At 55.8% G+C, this 19,124-nt stretch overlaps 1 protein-coding gene across 14 annotated transcripts in view; it reads left to right on the top strand.

Annotated features, from left to right (window-relative positions):
- Positions 1-19,124, top strand: part of Tns1 (tensin 1) — a 248,433-nt gene that overhangs the window by 70,191 nt on the left and 159,118 nt on the right. For 13 of the 14 annotated variants that reach the window (XM_076865446.2, XM_076865445.2, XM_076865447.2 and 10 more), the window contains one exon: positions 10,898-11,012. The exons of the other annotated variant lie outside the window; for it this stretch is intronic. In XM_076865446.2, the coding sequence (XP_076721561.2) occupies positions 10,898-11,012 (115 nt within the window). The remainder of the gene's footprint in view (positions 1-10,897; positions 11,013-19,124) is intronic. 14 annotated transcript variants of the gene reach the window in all.

Here is a 19,124-nt window from a genome sequence, read left to right on the forward strand (position 1 = left end):
CACTGGGGAGCCCTGCAGCAGGAAGGACAGCAGTTAGATCTCCAGGGGTGCATGCAGAGAGGGCTATATTGGCTGCTTCAGCTGGGAGGTTTGGGGCAAGCCCCAAAGGTGAACTGAGGAGGCAGAGAAAGGGGATCGAGGGCAAGTGTGACTGCTGCCTGCTTGGGTTTCTTTAAGACCAGAGGAGCCTGCATCCTCCCTGGTTTCTTTTCCTGTCCACTTTCCTTGGGTCCCATCTTCACCCCTTCCAGCTGGCCTGGCCTGCATACCCTCTGACCAGGGGGGGTCCACTGGACAGAGGGAGCAGTCCTGGAATGCTAGGTTCTGGCCCCACCTCCAGCTGCCTGAGGCAGCTGTACCAGATCCCTTCCTCTTCCTCCCAGATGGGCCTCAGCTGAGTTGGGGTATGTTTGTGGCAGGGAGTGCAGCGGTCACCAGAGTCCCTGGCGCTGTGCTGGGGAGGCAGCTTTTGCTTTGAGGGGCTCCTGGTGGGAGGTATGTGGATATTGATGGCAGGCAAGGCTGGGCTCAGATTCCAGTTCCGCCATTTACCAGATGGGCAGTGTTGAGCAAGCCTCAGTTTCCTAATCTGCAGTGTGTGTGTGTGTGTGTGTGTGTGTGTGTGTGTGTGTAGTATACAACTTACATGGCTGGGGAGAGGGTAGAGGTAATGCATGTCAAAGGATCAGGCACGCAGGCACACAGTAGGTGCTCAATAAATGCTGGTCCTTCTCTCACTCCACAACCTCATGCTTGGCTCAGGGTTTCCCCATATCCCAGACACGATGGGGGAGGATCCCACTGGGAAGGCTATGGTGGGACAGGGTCCTGCTCCTTGGTGGACTCCACCCACTTCTGGGGCCAAGAATGGCTGGATCTGTAGCCTCAGGGAGGTGGATCAAGGCATGGTTTGGAGGAGGTGGATCTTGCGCCCCAGGAACGGGGGCACGTGTGTATATGTGCTCACATGTCCCCTGTCTGGGGAGAGCTGCAGATGTTTCCTCAAAGTAATACATCTGTAGCACATCGCTCTAACAAGCTCTAGGAATAAAAATCACTTTATTAGCTGGAGAGCAGAGCTATATATTATGCATAACTCGATTTTCTCATCAAATGCTTCCATTTGCAATTACAAAGTCAAGTATGGTTTATTTAGAAAATAATTACACGCCTATTAATTGAGGCGTTTTGGTGCAGCGCGGGTGGAATGAGTGTCATGGGCCCTTCCTTCCACGACAGGCTTGCTCTGTCCTCAGGAACTGGGAAGGGGCTCATTAGGGTGGTCCTCAAGGTAGGGGCCAGGGATCAAGTGCAGCCCTGGCCCTTCCCTGAGAAAGCTGTGTGGCCTAGGGCTGGACACTTGACTCTTCTGGACCTCACAGACACTTGGACACTGTTCTCTAAGGCCACTTCCAGCTGCAGACAATGATGTGCTCTGTTTGCTAGAGCTGGTGTCCTGCCCGGTGCTGAGCACACAGTTTTGTCACAAGGGTCCTCGTGAGCCCCTTGTGTGCAGTTCCTGCCAGGTAGATCCCAGCTGGACCTTTCCTTTCTGAAGTCACTGTCTTTGCGTTGGTTCATCTGTCAGGGGCTGGGAACGAGGTTAGGCTGCATGAGCCTCACCAGGGTCTGAAATAAAACCCTTCTTTTGCAAAGTTAAAAAAAAAAGAAAAGAAAAGAAACGACACGTGAGGCCCAGAATTGGGGAGAAATACCACACTCTCCGCGGTGTCGTGGGAAGTGCAGTCCTGCTGGCTGAGGGCAGTGCCTGGGTTTGATCCCGGCCCCACCACTTGGTAGCTGTGGGACCCTAGCCACGCACTGTCACATCTCTGTGCCTTGGTTTTTCTATCTATCTGTAGGTTTGTTAGGCTTTTCTTTTTTCCTTTGTGATCCTGGGGATATCTGTGCTCACCGCTAAGCCACGTCCTCAGCCCAGTTGCTTTCAATGGGCACCACGCACGTGCGCATTAGTATCGCACGCACACTAAGAGCTTGGTCAGTGTTAGCTTTTTTCCTAGGATGGCGCATTTTCAAGGCCACCCAGCAAGTCACAGTCGAGGACTAGAACCTGACCTGCTACCTCCCCATCCAGGATTTTCCTTGCTTGGATTATTTCAGGGCATTCAGGGGCAATGTGAATGGGATCACTGACATAAGGCAAAGGTCCCCAAATGTGCAGGTCTTTTCCTGCAGTGGTCAGAGCGCAGACTCGGACACTAGACAGTGGTTGCAAATCCTGGCTCTGCCGCTGACTGCTGTGTGGTCCTAGCGAGTTGTTCAGCCTCTCTGTGCCTCTCCCGAGCACATCCTTCACTTACACCATTTCACTTGCAGCTCACTGTAATTCTGTGAGAAAGGAAGGGAAGAATAGTTCCCGTCTAGGGTCAAGGGAAAGGGGACTGAGGGAGGGGAAATAGGGAGCCCCAGGCTATTTGGTGTTTCTGAAAAGGGTAGGGTTTGGGGTGGGGGAGGGCATGAGAGCTCTGGGCAGAAGAGAATGCAGCAGCAGCTCAGGGATGGGGGCCAGAGTGGTGGAGTCACTGTGACGAAGAGACCATGCTGTCACTTGGTCATCTGAACTCTGACCCCACCCCCCCACCCCCATGCACCTGTCCGCCTTTGTCACCATAATCATGGGAGCCTACGTTCTTCAAGCAGCTTGCAGACCCTGGTCAGATGATTACAGCATGATGAGTGTCACCAAGAGAGCAGCCGAGGGGGCATCTAAAGGGGGACCTGACCTGGGTTGGGGGAAGGCCTCAGGAAAGACCTCCTTGGGAGATAAACTAGATTTAAAGGTGAGATGAGATCTCAGAAATCCAAAGGTAGGAAGTGAAGCCGGGCGCGGGGGTGCCCCCCTGTGATCCCAGGGGAGGAGCACGAGGTCAAAGCCAGCTTCAGCAATTTAGTGAGGCCCCAAGCGACTCAGTGTGACCTGCCTCTAAATAAAGTACAAAATAAGGCTGGGGCTGGGGCTTGGTGGTCGAGTGCCCCTGAGTTCAAGCCCAGGCATTAAAAAAAAAAAAAAAGATACCGAATGTAGGAAGTGAAAATCATCAAGGACGGCTAAGACAAGGGTGAGCTGGCCAGTAGGTGGCCCTTGAGATAGAGGAGCCGGTCATGACCACAGGATGTCAGGACTCCCTGAGATGGCCACCGACAGGCCACCGTGGACACAGCCGTGCTTAGTGCGGTGGCTGGGGACGTAGGACCCTGTGCAGACAGACCTGCATTTGAGTCTTTGTTTGGTCCTGCCCTAACTGCATGAGCCAGGGCAAGTTCCCCAGGCTCATGGTGGGACGTCATCAAGGGGATTAGACCAGGGCGTCCATGCCAATCCCTCCCTGTGGCTCCTGCCCCATTCATGGGCCTCGTCTCTGCACCCTCCCAGGCCAGCAGCTGATGTCACTCAGGAGGCAAAGGGGCTCAGTGTTGGGAACCACATTATGAAAGAGCGGGGGGGGGGGGGGGGAAGAGAAGGAGGGAGAGAGAGAGAGAGACAGAGACGGCCGTGGGCAGTGCTTCTGGAGTCTAGAGTGTCGTCCAAACAGGTTTCCTGTGGGGAATTCTCACTATCGACTTAAAGCACACAGGCCTGAGTTCCAGGAAGTCATGTTGTGACTGACAGGTGGCTCTGTGACATGTTTGCAGGGTCCATGGGAGGATAAGAGGGGCCAGTCAAGTTGGTCTATATAGCTGTTCCCCAGGGAGGTGCTCCCCAGGAGGCTGATGCCTAGGGCAGGTATCTAGATGGGACCCACATTGAGGAACCGGGGATGGGGTGGGTAGAAGTGGAACCTGTGTGCAGGGAGGCTGAGCCCTGCATTGGGTATGAGAAAGTTAAGCTGATATTTAAATTGGAAGCAAAGGCGATGTCCCATGGTAAGAATTCACTAGGAGGCCACAAAGGAAGGGGAACTGAAGGAAACAGGGGAAACCGAGGTGATATCCCTCCTCAAGATGTCAGCCTCAGCAGAATCACCCGGAAAACTGACAGGTTCAAATGGAGGGACATTCTGTAAGACAACCATCCTGGAATCTTTAACAAACATCCATGTCATAAAAGACAAAGGAAAAGGCCGACCACACGTCTGGATTAAAGGGTGAAGGAGCTCCAAATGCCAGATGTAGTGCGTGACCCCAAACTCAAAAATCAAAGTGGAAACAAAGACCCAGCTCTAATGGGTCTCATTGGGTGGCAGGGGATTGGGGTATGAGCTGATAACAGGAGGGATTGATGTTGAACTTCCTAAGAGGGGTCAGTGTGGATGGGGACAGAGAGCCACTAAAAGTGGCCACGGGTGGTCAATTGAGAATCCAGGAGAAAGCCTCGGTGCGCTCCTCTTTCTCCAACTTTTAAACTTTTTAAAGTAAAGCTGGGCATCATCCCAGTAACTCCAGAAATGGAGGCAGGAAGATTGCAAGGTTGAGGCCAGCCTCGGCAACTTAGTGAGATCCTGTCTCAAAATAAAAAGAAAAACATAAAAATATCTGGGGATGTAGCCCAGTGGCAAAGAGCCCCTGGGTTCAATCCCAAGTGTAAACAAACATACAAACAAACAAATAGGCTTTCAAAGTAAAAAATAGAAGACGGCAGGTGGAGAGGCTGGGGAGACTCCGGACAGTGGTCAAGGGTATCTAGGGAGACCCCTGAATTCATGAGGTTTGAATTAGGTCTTTGAGGATGTCCAGCTGCTGGATGGCCAGGGAGGCAGGAAACTGAGGCAGAGGGAACAGCCTGGGCAGATGATATGAGGGCAGTGGCTGGGGGAGGTGGGGCAGGGAGTCTGGAGTGGCTGTGGGTCTCGAGACTGGCAGGTGGGCTGGCCCCAGACCAGGCTGCTTCTGCTGGCTCACGGGAGTGTAAGACTTTAAAAAATTTTTTTTGCTTAATGAATATGTAATCGACTGACTTATGTGGCATTCAAGTGAATTTTTGAAAAGGGCTTTTAAAAAAATATTGCCTGCTTGATGAGATCTGAGAAGATCTGACTTCTCCACCCATTTCATTCAGCTGTTGACCACGCGAGCTCAGAAAGGTGAATCGACTTTTCTAAGTCACCGTTTCCCCCGGTCTAAAGTGAAATAGGACATGAACTTCCTGTCCCACTGGGAGTAGGAGGTTTGCCCGACATACAGGGAAGTCCTGCAAGCACTGGGGGTAGGTGGAGGCATGGACCCCACAGTGTGAGCTCCTGACTGCCTGGGAAGGGCCTGGCGTGGGGGACCCAGGAGGCTGTTGCAACAGCCCTAGGCAGAAACGCCCCAGATGGGGCAAAGGCCCTGGAGTGAAAACCACCGTAGGGACAATTCACAGGAGTGAATTCACAGGCTCCGGCACTGGTTGGCCAGGAGGGTGGGAGAGGGCGGGGAGGAGTTGAGAGTGACTCAGAGTTTTCCACTCGGGGGACCGAGAGTTGGGCAGGACATTAGCTGGCAAGGGGTTTGGAGGGAGGAGGGCACTTTTGTGTTTATGTGGAGGTGAGGTGGGTGGGGCCGGGGGAGCTCGCACTTCAGATGCCCGTGGGACGGCCCAGCAAGTCTCCAGCCAAGGGAGAGGGGACCTCGGGGGTGGTCCTCGGCCAGGAGACGGGGGAGGTTGAAGCTGTCCTGGTCTCATTTCCTGCACCCACTCCGGGCTGCCCTGCTCACTGGCTGGCAGGCTTCTCCCCAGGCTGCTGGGCCAGGGGGAGCCTTGTGGGGACAAAGCTGAGGAACTTTCTTGGGGGAGCCTGGGCTATCACCCCCTTTTATACCGCCACCACCCCCTCCCGCTGCTCTGCCCCGGGGAGGAACCCGCAAGCAGCTTTTCCCACCCAGGGCCAAGGACTCCCGCCAAGGCTGTCCAAGCCAGATGTGCCGCACCCCTGTGACGGGGGCCGCCCTGGCAGGCAGGCTGCGCTGGAGGGAGGGAGGGAGGGACCAGGGCGTCCAGAGGGCCCGGAGAGCCCCTGCTTCCCTGTGGGACTGCCCCGCGGGTGGAAGGACGCCTGGGCTGGACCCCTTGGCCTTCCTCTGCCTCTCCCGGGGTGTGGGGGGTGTGGGTGGGGACACAGTGGCTTCTTAATGTGCCCCTGAATTTCTCCAGCAAATCCAGCGCAGGCAGGGCCGCGGGCTGCTTCATGAGGCTACCCGCCACTTGTCAGGAAGGTGATGATCACTGTCACAACAAGCCGTTCCCCACTCTGCTTTATGGGCTCGTTTACTTTATGGGGTTCGCTGACATCCTCTGCCTGTGCCTGCAGAGCCGGCCTGGGGAGGGGGCAGGGGGGCGGCCAGACGCCCCGATTCTCTCTCAGTCCACCTTTCACCATGTGGGTGTCTCTGTGCTCCTGGGTAGTGGGGCCCCTCACTTGTTGGGCCCCCCGGTGCCTCACGGAGCACATCTGCTCCCTTCTCCAGTGACAGCCCCTTCAAGTGTCGAAGACAGGAGGCTAACGCACCTAAGCGGTCTCCTCCACCATTTCTGGAGACGCTCCACCATCTGTGGTTGCCCTTTCCACAAGATCCCAGGACACCTGTTCCTCAGCAGGGGAGTGGAGGTCACAGAGCAGGGGCCCCTTGCTGGGAGCTAGTCTCCTCCTTCACACCAGCATTTCACAGCCTCTTATCAGAGGCCTGAGGTCTCCTCAGACCTTCTGCTCTGTCACCATTAGCACGTCCCATCCACTGCTGCCAAGCCCTTCATCTCAAAAGGACTGTCCCATTGTGTCCCATACTGTCTAATTCAGATTGTCTGGTTCAAAGCCTCCCATTTGCATCTGGAGACTGTGAGGCCCAGAGAAGGCTGCAAAGGTTCTCAAGGCTGCACAGCACAGGAGGAAGATCTTGAGTCTCCCATCCCAGTGCACCCTGAGTCAGGGATGTCAGGGGCAGGGGTGTGCTGGGGCGTCCCTTGGGGCTGCTTAGGGGGCTCAAGGTGTATCAAAAACTGTGCCTGTGCTCCACCTCGGTGGGGGAGATTTTGTGAATGCAGATTTTACCGGGCTGGGCAGGTGATGGGAGCCAGGGACGGGGCACCTGGGCATTTGTTGGCCAGTCTGGGAGCCTCTGCTCGCTGCCCATCAGCTTCACTGGGCAGCAAGGCCTCCACTGCCCTACTGTGCTCGGGAGCTGGCTTCCTCCCCTGGGCTTTGTGGGGAGGAAATTTGGGGAACAGCTGGGACAGGAAGCTGGGCCGGACTTAGTGGGGAGAGGCAGGCTTGGGGGGTGCTTCAGGTTTGAGAGAGCTCTTAGACTGAGCCCAGGCCCCTTCCCTGCACCTCCCCTGTCCCAGGCCAGGGGTTCTGCAGTTGACGTTGGCCTGGGCCCCCTCCCTGGAATGTCTGTGACAGAGTCCCTGGGAAAGCTGCCAGCCTGCGCCTAGGATGGGGAGCAGGAGGAGAGACGGCAGACTGAGAGGGACTTACCACCCTCCTTGTGGGGTGGGGAGCACTGAGGGAGGCCCCCCTCCGCCTGGTTCCTAGGGGCTTGCACCAGGGCCTGCTGGGCTCCGCCCCCTCCTGCTCCTGGCGCTTTGCTCTGGACCTTTATACCTGGGCTTCCGCGGCTACCCCCCTCCTGCCTCCTCTCTAGGTCTCTTTGAATTTCAAAGCAGTCTTACACTTCAGACAGGCTGAGTGCACAGTGTCACCACCTTTTCTTTCTGAACTACTGGACAGTTAGTTGCTGACACATGGCCCCCCACCCACTCCCGGCATACTTTCCTGAGTTTTCTTTAAGGACTCCTACCTAATCCTGCACAGCCATCAAAATCAGGAGATTGGCATTGATGCGTTACTGCTGTCTGATCCTCAGCTCCCTGGAAGTTGTCCCCATGATGTCCTTTATGGGCATCCAAAGACTCCAGTTCAGAATGTGCCCTTGTGTCTGGTTGTCACTCGTCCAGTCTCCTCCAGCCCGGGAATCTCTGTCTGCCTTGATATTTATGACCTCATCACATTTGAAGATTCCAGGCCATTTAATTTGAAGACTGTGCCTCAGTCTGTGTTGGCCTGATGTTTCCTCTTGATTAGATTCAGGTTGTGGCTTTTTGGCAGGGATACGGAAGAAGTGATGTTCTGCTCTGTCACCTGCTCCGAGGCCCGTGACTTCCATTTGTCCTTTCGCTGGGAATTGGGAACTTTGATCACTTGATGAAAGTGGAGTCTGCCGGGAAAAGTTACGCACCCCCCACCCCCCGCTGTATAATTTATGACTATGAGGTGGAAAGTGCCTTAAGACTATGTAAATATTCTATTTCTCATCAAACATTCAATCACTCATTCATTTGTTTGTACCATAATGGGCTCATTGAAGCCTTCACTATCATTATGTATTTGGATGCTCTGATCTTTGCAGATTTGGCTGTTGGCAGCTCCCGTGTCCTTTTGTCCGTCTGTCCTCTGTGATCCTCTGGGTCCCTCTGGGTCTCTGTGTCTTCATCTACTCATGCTCCTGTGTGCTGTGCTGTCTCTGTCTTTATCTAGGTCTTCTTTCCCCCTCGTCTGTCTCTATTACCCCCACCGCCTGGTTCTCTCTGTCTCTCTCACTCTCTCTGTCTCTGTTTCTCTCTGCCTCTTTGCCTTTCTGGCTTCTGTCTTGGACTCTGTCTCATTTTATCTGATTTTCTTTTCTTTTTTTTTTTTTTTTTTTTTTATGCTCTCTTTCCCCCAGGACTCCCTTCTGCAGTGAACTCCTTACCCCTGCAGGAAAAGGAAGAGTTGGGGTAGACCCTAGGGGGAGCCTGGGGCAGGAGTCTCTCCCTGGGAGTCCTCTGACCTGGGAGCTCCCCCAGCCTGTGACTGGGCTGGGACCCCAGAGTGGGCCCGTCTAGGAGGGGTTTTGCAATTCAGTGTGTTTCCATGCATGGTTACAAAGGCGGATAAAACCTGGGTGCAGTGGTGCACACCTGTGATCCAAGCCACCCAGGAGGCCGAGGCAGGAGGTTCACAAGTTCAAGGCCAACCTGGGCAACTTAGCAAGGCTCTGTCTAAAACCAAAAATCTTTAAAAAGGGCTGGGGGAGCTGGACGTGGTGGCACATGCCTGTAATCCCAGTGATTTGGGAAACTGAGGCAGGAGGATCATGAGTTCAAAGCCAGCCTCAGCAACTTAGCAAGGCCCTAGGTAACTTAGCAAGACTCTTTAAATAAAAAATAAAAAGGGCTGGGGATGTGGCTCAGTGGTAGAGCACCCCTGGGTTCAATCCTCAGTACAAACACAAACAAACAAACAACAACAAAGCAAAAGTCAACAAGCGCTTGAGGGGTGTGGTGCTGTGGCCCGTGGGAGGGGAGGAGTGGTTAGTGGCCAAGGACTTCCGGCAAGTCAGACAGGAGGAATCGAACCACCTGTCTTCCCTCTTCTCACGTGCTTGGCAGTGCAGTTTAAAACAGGAATTTTAACATTTTCATAGGCTGGGAGCGTGCTTAGCATGCACAAGGTCCTGGGGTCAATCCCAGACTGCCCAAGAGACAAACAGACAAAATTGTGGGTGCGTGTTTTCATAATGCAGAGAATAGGAAATAAAGATAAAGATGGAAGAGGCTTCCTGCACTGGGGGTGTGGGGAGGGGCAGAGAGTGAGAGAGGGGAGGAACCCACCTGCTGGGACACGGGTGGCACATCGAGGACCATCGGCAGTGAAATGATGGGTGCCTGCTGTATCCGTAAGAGCAATACCACAGAGCACGGGCCCAGAAGGGACATGGGACAATGCGGGGGCATCTCACAGGTTAGTGTGGCATGAGGGAAGCCGGACACAGAGCACTCACTGTGCAGCGCCTCATCAGGAAGTCAAAACCCTGGCAAAATGGTACTCAGCTCCAGGGCGTGCCCCTCTCATCCCAGAGACCGGGGAGGCTGAGGCAGGAAGATCACAAGTTGGAGGCCAGCCTCAGCAACTCAGCAAGACTCTGTCTCAAAATAAAAAAAATAAAATAAAAAGGACTGGGGCTTCAACACAGTGGCAGAGTGTCCCTGAGTTTGATCCCTAGTACTGCATCACACACACACACACACACACACACACACACACACACACACCAAACACCACCACCAAAGACCACCATCACCAACGAAACCCCCCCAAACCAAAAAGACACGCAATGATTCTCTGGAGAGAAGTCCCAGTGAGATTTAGGTAGGGGAGGCGCTGACTGGGAGGGGTCAACAGTGAGCCTTCTGGGGCTTGGCTAGATGGGGTGCACATGTATCAAGTTGTATTTAGCAAAACCTTTCTGTTTTGGGGTGTTGGGGATGGAACCCAGGGCCTCCCACACACCAGACAACCTCTGAGCCACAGCTCAGCTCAATTAAGCAGGACATTTAAACTCTTTGATTTTTATTTATTTATTTTGGGGTACCAGGGATTTGATGCAGGGGCTCTTGACCACTGAGCCACACCCCCAGCCCTATTTTGTATTTTATTTAGAGACAGGGTCTCACTGAGTTGCTTATTGCTTTGCTTCTGCTGAGGCTGGCTTTGAACTTGTGATCCTCCTGCCTTGGCCTCCCAAGCTGCTGGGATTACAGGCGTGTACCACCGTGCCCAAGTTGCTCTTGCACGTTTAACTCTTGCACTACACTGTGGGAAAGCCATGCCCCAAGAATAAAGTAAATAAAAAAAAAATGACTGGTAAGACACAGAGGGGTCTGTGATCCCAGAGTTCTGGGGTCTTCGGGTGCTGTCTGAACCCCCATCATTGACTCCATGCAAGTCCTTGAGCCCAGGGTGAGTGTTCAGTCACCTCACACTGTTTACAGTCCCTGGGTACCTCCTCCCTCCTTCGGCCCACAAAGGGGCTCTGGCCTCCCCTCCTCCCTCCTCCTGCCTGCTCCTTCTCCAGAGCCCCAGCCCCTCCCCAGGACCACAGCCTTCACTCCAGGCTGACCCCTGTGCCTCTTCTTCCACAGCCAGAGGATCTGGAGGCCCCCAAGACCCACCACTTCAAGGTGAAGACTTTCAAGAAGGTGAAGCCCTGTGGTATCTGCCGACAGGCCATCACCCGGGAGGGCTGCACCTGCAAAGGTGAGCGGCTGGCTGACTGGAGCTGGGGGAGCGGGTCACCGGGGGAGCCGTGGCCCAGCCCAGCTCAGACTGGAACTCTGCTGGCACGTGTCCTTGGGTTCTGAGCCGGTGCCTGGTTCTCACTGGGAAAGGAGGCTGGGCTCCCTGGGTGGTGGTGTGTAGGAGCGTGTGGGTGGCCCGTGGCAGGTGGTGGGTGGCATGGGCGTGGCAGGTATCTTGAGGATGAGCGGAGTAACCAGTGTGCGTGGTGTGAAGTCTGGCTGGCACACTGAGGCATGCAAATGGCGTGGGGAAGGGCGTGTGCGTAGCATGTAGCATGTGGTGGTGTGCGGATGGCTGGTTGGCTGGGGTATGGGAGCCGTGGGGAGGGTGTGGGGAAGGCACCTGGAGGTCACGTGGACAACACATAGTGGCCACGTGGCTGAGGTGTTGCATGACCTGTGGAAGCCATGTGGATGGCGTGTGGAAGGTGTGTGGGTGGCGTGTGGCTGGCCCTGGGAGTACTGCTAAGAAGCCAAGCCACATTCCTCCCCTTGTGGCAGCTTGGGGTGACTTACGAGGCCCCAGATCAGAGTCAGTGGTGGACGGACGGGCTGGCTGCTGAGCTTTTCAATCCCTATTCTCCTGGGTTCCTGGAAAGGCCAGGGTGTGGCCATCACTGCTCCAGAGAAGTTGGTATCTTGTCCCAGATCATGGGGGAGTCACAGGAGCCCCTGCAGCCAGGCTCTGGACCAATGCCACCCTCCCACCCGTGGCCCTGCCAGATGCCTTCCTGTCCTCGCCCCACATTCCATCAATCACTAGGGCCCCCAATGCAGCTAGAGTCGCTGAGCTCCCCCGTAGCACCTGGCTCAGCTGCCAGCGTCTCTCGTCTGGATGGCCAAGGGCAGCCACCATTTCCTGACCACTCTCTCTAATCCAGCTCTGCACCAGCTTCCCGTGGGACTTGAAAGTGTAGTCAAGTCCCTGCCCTGGCTAAAGCTGGGAGGCTTCCACTGCCCTTAAGATGGAGCCCAGCCTTCCCGCGATGTGGGGTCTGGCAGAATCAGCCTTCCCAGCCCCCTGCCCCACGTCCCCGCCCCCAACTGCATCCTCAAACCAGCTGCGCCCCACACAGTTCCCAAGAAGGCCACTGTGTCAACTCTGCCAGTGGGCAGGGCTCTCTCTTGCCCTGGAGTCTTGCTCATGTGGTCCTCCCCAGTGGCCTCTCTTCCTGCTGTCTCGCTCCATGCTGCAGTCTGAGCTGGGCTGGGGAGAGGATTTCTGCAGCACTTACTGAGCACCAAGTACTCGCGGGCCTGACCTCATCACGGCTCACAGCGTCTGCAGGCCCCGGTGCCATCCCCATCTTACAGATGAGGCGACGGAGGCTGGTGGTGGTCACGTCCCTTGCGCAGGCTGGCAGGGTGGCACTGGGCTTTTCAGGTGTCTCTGGGGGATCGAGGCCTTTCCGCTGGGTGTTGGAGGCAGGATTGTGTGGCTGGAAATGTGCAAGGGACTGAGCCAATGGGAGCGTGTATGTGGATGGCCTCCCAGGCTGGTCTGCCATGGGTGAAGGGCAGAGGGTTATTAACTGAAGGTCCTTAACTGAAGGGCTGGGGGATACCCCGCAGGAGGTGAGGCCTCCCACAGAAGCTTCTGCAATGCCAAAATCAGCCACATGGTGTCGCCCTCCTCCCAAGAGGTCTGCCTGGGACTTGCTGGTGGCTTAGGTGCCAGCCAGAGATGGGGAGAGGCGCTGCGAGGGAGGGGTTTGCATTTTGTCTAATAACAGCCCCCACCCCACCCACCTGAGGCGGTATAAGCTAGTTCCCCGCCCCCCAGCCTCTCCCTTCCCTTCACATCTTCCCATCACCCAGGAACCTCCAGAGCTGCTGGGAGAGGAGGCAGCTGGGGGGTAGGGCTAGAAGGAAGTCCTGGGGACGCTCACTGTGTCACCTCAGGCACATCTCTGGCTACAGTCTTCCTTGGCTCCTTCCTACCTTGCTTCTGGGTTTCCCAGCTGACCTGGCCTGAGTGCTTGGGTTGACAGGGATCTTGACTTATGTAAAGCTCCCAAGGTGAGCAAGAGGTGGCACTAATCTCACCCGGATCCCAGCCTGGCCCTGCCGGTGTGGACCAGAGAGGAGGGTGGATGGCCAAGCTTTTTGGCAGCCCCACTGGGCACCGGTGGAGAGTGCGGGGGTGGGCGAAAAAGGAGAGGAAGCCGGGGCTATACTCCAGAGCACCACTAGGTGTCAGGGCTGAGCTACCAAAGGCCCAGGGGCCAGTCCCAGCAAAGAGGGGAAGACTCCTGGCACCAGAGCCCTACGTCACCCTCTGCAGGCCTGGCCTCACGGGTGGCAAAGGAGGAAGTGGATCCACCCTCTGTGCTTTGGAACCTGGAGATTGTGGTGACACAAGGCGAACAGATGCTTTTATCCATCACCCATCCGTCCGATCACCCCCCCCCCATCCATCCTCTATCCAGTCATCTCACCCATCCGTCCCGTCATCCACACAGGCCATCCTAGGCTGTGGTGTAAGGGTGACCCAGTGTGCAGGAGAGGCTGCCCGGCTTCAGCAGGAAGGGTGGGCTGGGTCCTGAGGGCTGTGTGGGAGCTCCTTGGTCCAAACTGGATCCCCACAAGGCCTCAGGGGGGCGCTCTTGGGGCGGGTGAACACTGGGGACCTCAGAGGGAGGCTGGAGGGACTCAGAGCCTGGTTCAAACCTAGTTTCCCTCTAGGCTGAAACCCAAGGGAAAGGACCAGAATGCCAGCTCGGGAGCCCAAGGGCTGCCACCTGGGCCTGTTCTGGGGCCCAGGCTCGGGCCACTTCCTCTCTCAATGTAGAAGGGGGACAGTCACCTGACGCTCCCTTAAAGCAGGACGCACTTGGGAAGACAAGGGCACCAGCCCACCCAGAGGATGGACTGGGGGGACCCTGGTACAGGGAGCTCCTTTCCCTGTGTCACCGAGGATCCCCAACTCCCACCTCCTATCTGAGGACCCTCGTGGAGCCACCAGAGGCTCCTGATTGAATGGAAAACCCCGGGTCACTTTCTCTCTCTCTCTCTTTTCTTTTTTTTTTTGACAACTACTCATTTTTATCTATTTTTTTCTTCTTCCCCATATTTTTATCAGTGCATTATAATTATATAATTATCCCACATACTGGTGGAATTCGTTGTTACATATTCATCCACGTACACGATGTAACAGTGAATTTGGTCACTGCCCACCCCAGGGAAGACCTGGGTCGCTAGTCCTGGCTTTCCACTGTCCGGCTGTTACCTTCCCGGGAACTGATTTTCCCCTTTAAAACGAAGGGGTTGGAATAGATCAGAGGACTTAAACTGCATTCCAAAGGAGCCGTCAGGTGCTTGGGGGTGCTCTAGGGGCCCTAGAGGTGAGGAAAGAGGTGAAATCCAAGGGGAGGCTTGATCAGGGCTCTAGAATCCCTGCCCCCCTTTCAAACAGAAAAGCTCCTGTTTGAGGAGTTAAATATATGAGTAGGTGGGACGATGTGGCAGTCTTTCACAGGGCTTAGAAGAAGGCTCTGGATTCCAATCCCAGCTGTGGCCCTATTAGTGAGACCTTGGGCGGACTGCTTCATTGCTTGGAGCCTGTTGACTCACTTTTAAAATGGGACAAATAGCAATATCCCCCTCCTGGTGTGACTGTAGGGGTTAAATGAGATACTACACAAAGTGCTCAGATCAGAGCCCAGGCCCTGGGATTAACAGATCCATTCCATCCTAACCAGCGTCACTCAGATTCCAAACTGTCTGCATGAACAGTTTAGCTTTAAAATGAAACAGAAAACCACTGGGCAGGATGATCTCGAAGGTTTCTTTGTTCCTACTTTGGAACCACACGGTGCCCCCTGACTACCTTAAGACACCTTGTATTAGTCAGAATTCTCTGGAAAAGCAGAACTAACAGGATGTGTGTGAGGGGAAGGGGGAGGGAGGGAGGGAGGGAGGGAGGGAGGGAGAGAGAGAGAGAGAGATAGATATTTATTTTTTAAAAATATTTTTAATATTTTTTAGATAGACCTTTATTTTATTTATTTATATGTGGTCCTGAGAATCGAACCCAGTGCCTCACACATGCCAGGCAAGTGCACTACCGCTGAGCCCCAGCCCTAGCCCCATAGAGCTTTATTTTTAAGGGTTTGGCCCATGTGGTTATGGAGGTTTGGCAAGTCAGAAATCTGTAGGTGGGCCCCAGGCTGGAGACCCAAGGAAGAGTTGTAGTTCAAGTTCAAAAGCAGTATGCCTGCGGGCAGAACTTCCTCTTCTTGGGAAGGTCTTTTTCTATGAAGGCCTTCAACGGGTTGGACGAGGCCCCCCACAATAATGGAGGGGAACATACTTAAAGTCTAATGATCTTAATGTTAATCCCATCTAAAAATAACTTTGCAGAAACATCTAGAGTGATGTTTGACTAAACATCTGGGTACTCTGGCTTGGCCAAATTAACAATTATATGAACCACTGCCTACTTCCAGCCCAGGCCATGAGCAGTGGGCAGGGCAAGGCTAAGCGAGTGGCCCGGTGAGCAGGTGGGCCAGCCCCTCTGAGGTGGTGGGAGGCCCGGCTAGGCACGCCGGTGCACACTGAGGCCATGTGCTCATTTTCCGACCCGAGACCAGGAGGAAAAGGCCATTTAGATCCCAACAATGTTGGCTTCCTGTGTTCCCGAGAGCAGGAAGCCACCCCAGGACAGCGTCCGGCAGCCCAGCTGGGGTGGGAGCCGCCGCCAAGAGCTGCGCGTGGGGTGCAGTTCTCCCCCTAGCGGGTACCCAAAGGCCTGTCCCCCAGGGGCTCTGCTCCCTCTCAGGCCACCACTGGCCCTGCCCTGTGGACACTGTGGACGTCCATGGGAGGCCTGGGGCTCCTGGTGTCCACGGAGCTGTGGTCACAGGCGCTGCCCTGGGCCTCGCCTTGCAGGGGTGCTGGCTCTAGAGGGTGCCGTGTGGGTCTGGTTGCAAGGCCCTAGAGCTGGAAGGCCCTGGTCACCCCAAGACGGGTCCAGGGAGGGCCTGGGCACCTGAGGGACAGTGCCGGGGAGGGTGCTGCCCGTTCCTACCTTGTTCTTCCCGCACCTGCTGCAGGCCCCAGTGAGAAATGGCCCCTGGGGAGGGAGTGTCCTGCAGCCTCAGGCTGGGCGTTGCCCGTCAACGCCAGCGTGTGGGACAGACAGCTTCAGGGCTGGAACCTAAGATTTTCCTTCTTGGCGGGAGGAAGAGGCAGGTGGCAACTGTGAGGGGCAGCGTCTCCATCTGTTGTGCTTCTGTAACAAAATGCTTTAGGCTGGGTCATTTATAAACAACGGAAGTTCATGGCCCACAGTTCTGGAGGCTGTAGGTCCAGGATCAAGGCACGGGCAGATCCTGTCTGGGGAGGCCTGGTCTGTTTCCAGAGGGGGTGGACGTTGAGATTGAAGGGATGGGAGGGCAACAGGCTGCCCAGGGCCTTTCAGGAGTGGCCTGGCCACTTCCTGCAGGTCCCACCTCTTAGTACTGTGACATTGGGCCTTAGGGTCCAGCTTGTGAATTCAGGAGGGACACAGTAAGGGGACAGCTGGCCTTATACACGGGCTGCCACAGCGGGAGGAGAGCTGGGGGCCCACCTGTGCAGGTGTTGTCAATCCAAGGGTTCTTTGGGGAAAGGCAGGTGCAGGAGCGTGAGACCACGGGCCTGCAGGGACCTGGCATCCGGACAGCCTGGGCAGCTCTCTGCCTCTTCCACAAAGGACAGGTCTCGGTGTGTGGCTGGGTGTTTTCCTGGGGACTGAATCCTCTGAGCCACATCCCCACCCCACCCCACTGAGCTACACCCTAAGTTGCTAAGGGCGGCCTCAAACTAGCAATCCTCCTGCCTCAGCCTCCCAAGTCTCTGGGATTACAGGGGTGTGCCTCTGTGCCTGGCTCCTGAGCTCTGGCCTCTAGATTCGTTCTCTGCGGCTGTGTAGAAAGCGATCCCCAAACTCAGTGGTTTAGCGACTGGTTCTGGCTCAGGGTCTCTCAAAAGCTGGGCCAAGGTGCGAGCAGGCTGAGTTCATCTGCAGGCCTGGATAGTCCCCTCCCAGCACGGCACCCTCACAGGCCTGCCCGGCTGGGGCTGGCTGGTGGCTCGGGGGCCCCAGCTCGTCCCCACAAGGCTGCCCCACTGGGCTGCCCGGGGACTGCCCTCCCCCAGGTGAGTCATCCAGGAGACTGAGGCTGAAGTCAGAGTGGCTTTGTGGCCTTGCCTTGGAAGTCACAGGCCACATTTCTGCACTATGGGTTAGTCAGAGTTCCTTCGGTCAGAGTTCCACTCAGGGTGACGAAAAACCGGAGGTAAATCAATGTGAAGGAAGACAGTTTACTGTGGCTCAGCTTCGGTCCACAGTCACCCGGCCCCGTTCTTTGGGCCAATGGGGGCACAGAGCATCGTGGCTCGTGCCATGGTCCCCACATCCTCATCAAGGGCATGCCCACATGACCCAGTGTCCTCCCACCACCTCCCAACTGTGCCACAGGGTGGGGATCACGCCATCACTACATGGATCTCAGGGGGACACCAGATCCAAACTGTGGCACTGATTGCAGTATCAGAGTGGGGGAGGCTGACAGAAAGGTGTGAGCTAGGAACAGAACGCTCCGTGACACACTTGGATAGTTCATTCCTCTGAGAGGTGCTTGCCCATACTTCAGATGGCAGCACGAGGGAGACCAGGTAGACAGTAGGAAGCACTGCCCCTTGGGAGAAGACCTGAGAAGGTGATCCCTGGAGGGGACTCAGAGGGAAGGCCTCCTTGGGGTTGAGGGTAGGTGCTTCTGAAGATGGGGCTTGGTCACTTGGACCTGCTGGGAACCTACCGCTTGCCACTCGTGTTCAGTTTGCTGAGCTTTTGACTTTTGGGTGGGGAACTAGTGGAGGTCTTTTCTTACCCCGTGCTGTACACAGCCAAGGGCAGGCTGGGGCGGAGGGAGCACTGGGCATGCTGTACCAAGATTGCCCAAAGATTTCTCCTCCTGGTTTCCACTTGAGGGCATTTGCTGACCGCCTGCCCCTCTGTGCCAGGCAGGCTGCCCTGTACAGTTGTGTAGGCTGGGCACCTCCAAGGGTGTCTGCTGGAGGGAGCCCTGGAATCAGCCCACGTTCTGCTTGTCATGCGGTGTGTCCTGGCACAGGGCGGGACCTGCCTGGGGAAAGGGTCCTTCTCTCCATTCCCACAGGGACAGAGCACACGCATCCCCGGCTGTGGGTCATGGGGCTGGCCTGCCCAGATGGTGGGCCTTTGTCTAATTTGCACAAAGATGCTGCACGGTCCTTCAGATCTGAAGCAGACAGCGTCCTGGCTGTTGGGGACATGGTGTGAGGGACATGGGCACAGATCTATAAATAAGCTACTGGAAAGTACTCGAGATGACTTCAGAGGGTGAACTGTGCAGAGAAGGAGATGATCAGGAGCTGAGTAAGAACAGGGGCGACCCACTCGAATTTGGGCGGTTAGGAAAGGTCCTTTTGAGATGGCTTTAAAAGGATTCCAGAGGGCAAGAGAGATTCCACCCAGTAGAGAGTGAGGAATGTCCCCGGCAGCTGGAGCCGCAAGAGCCAAGGGCCTGAGGTAGGAATGAGCTCGCTGATTTATGGGAACTGTCAGAAACACGAGAGGCTGGAAGACCAGGTTCTGACCCCCCTGTGCCCCTGGTGTCTAGACTGGGGTTGAGAGGTGGACGTGAGAGATGCCTCTGACCATGAGATGTTGAGGGGGGCTACAGGACAGGAAGAGGCTGAGAGGGAGTGGGGTGGCTATCAGCGCACACCCCAGGGATCTCCAGTCAGCTCCAACCCAAACATTTATGCAGCCTGTCCTGCGTTGCAGGTTTTCTGGGTGCATGTGTGCGGTGGTGGTGGTGGGGAGACAGAGCCCATTCTTGACAGAGCCCACAGCTGGCCAAAGGGGAGGTCCTTGGATCTGGAGGCAGCGGCCCAGGGAGGGCCTTGCAGACTCAGGCCTCAAGGCTGAGGCTCTCTCAATTCCGCGTTCCCTGGCCACAAAGAGGGCCCCGGGGGGGGGGGGGGGGGGGGGGGTTGGGTGGGGAGCTGCTGGGGTCAGAGAGGGAACACCTTCTGGAAC

Source organism: Callospermophilus lateralis, chromosome 9 (genome assembly GCF_048772815.1).
Source record: "Callospermophilus lateralis isolate mCalLat2 chromosome 9, mCalLat2.hap1, whole genome shotgun sequence".
NCBI classification, from domain to species: Eukaryota; Metazoa; Chordata; class Mammalia; order Rodentia; family Sciuridae; genus Callospermophilus; species Callospermophilus lateralis.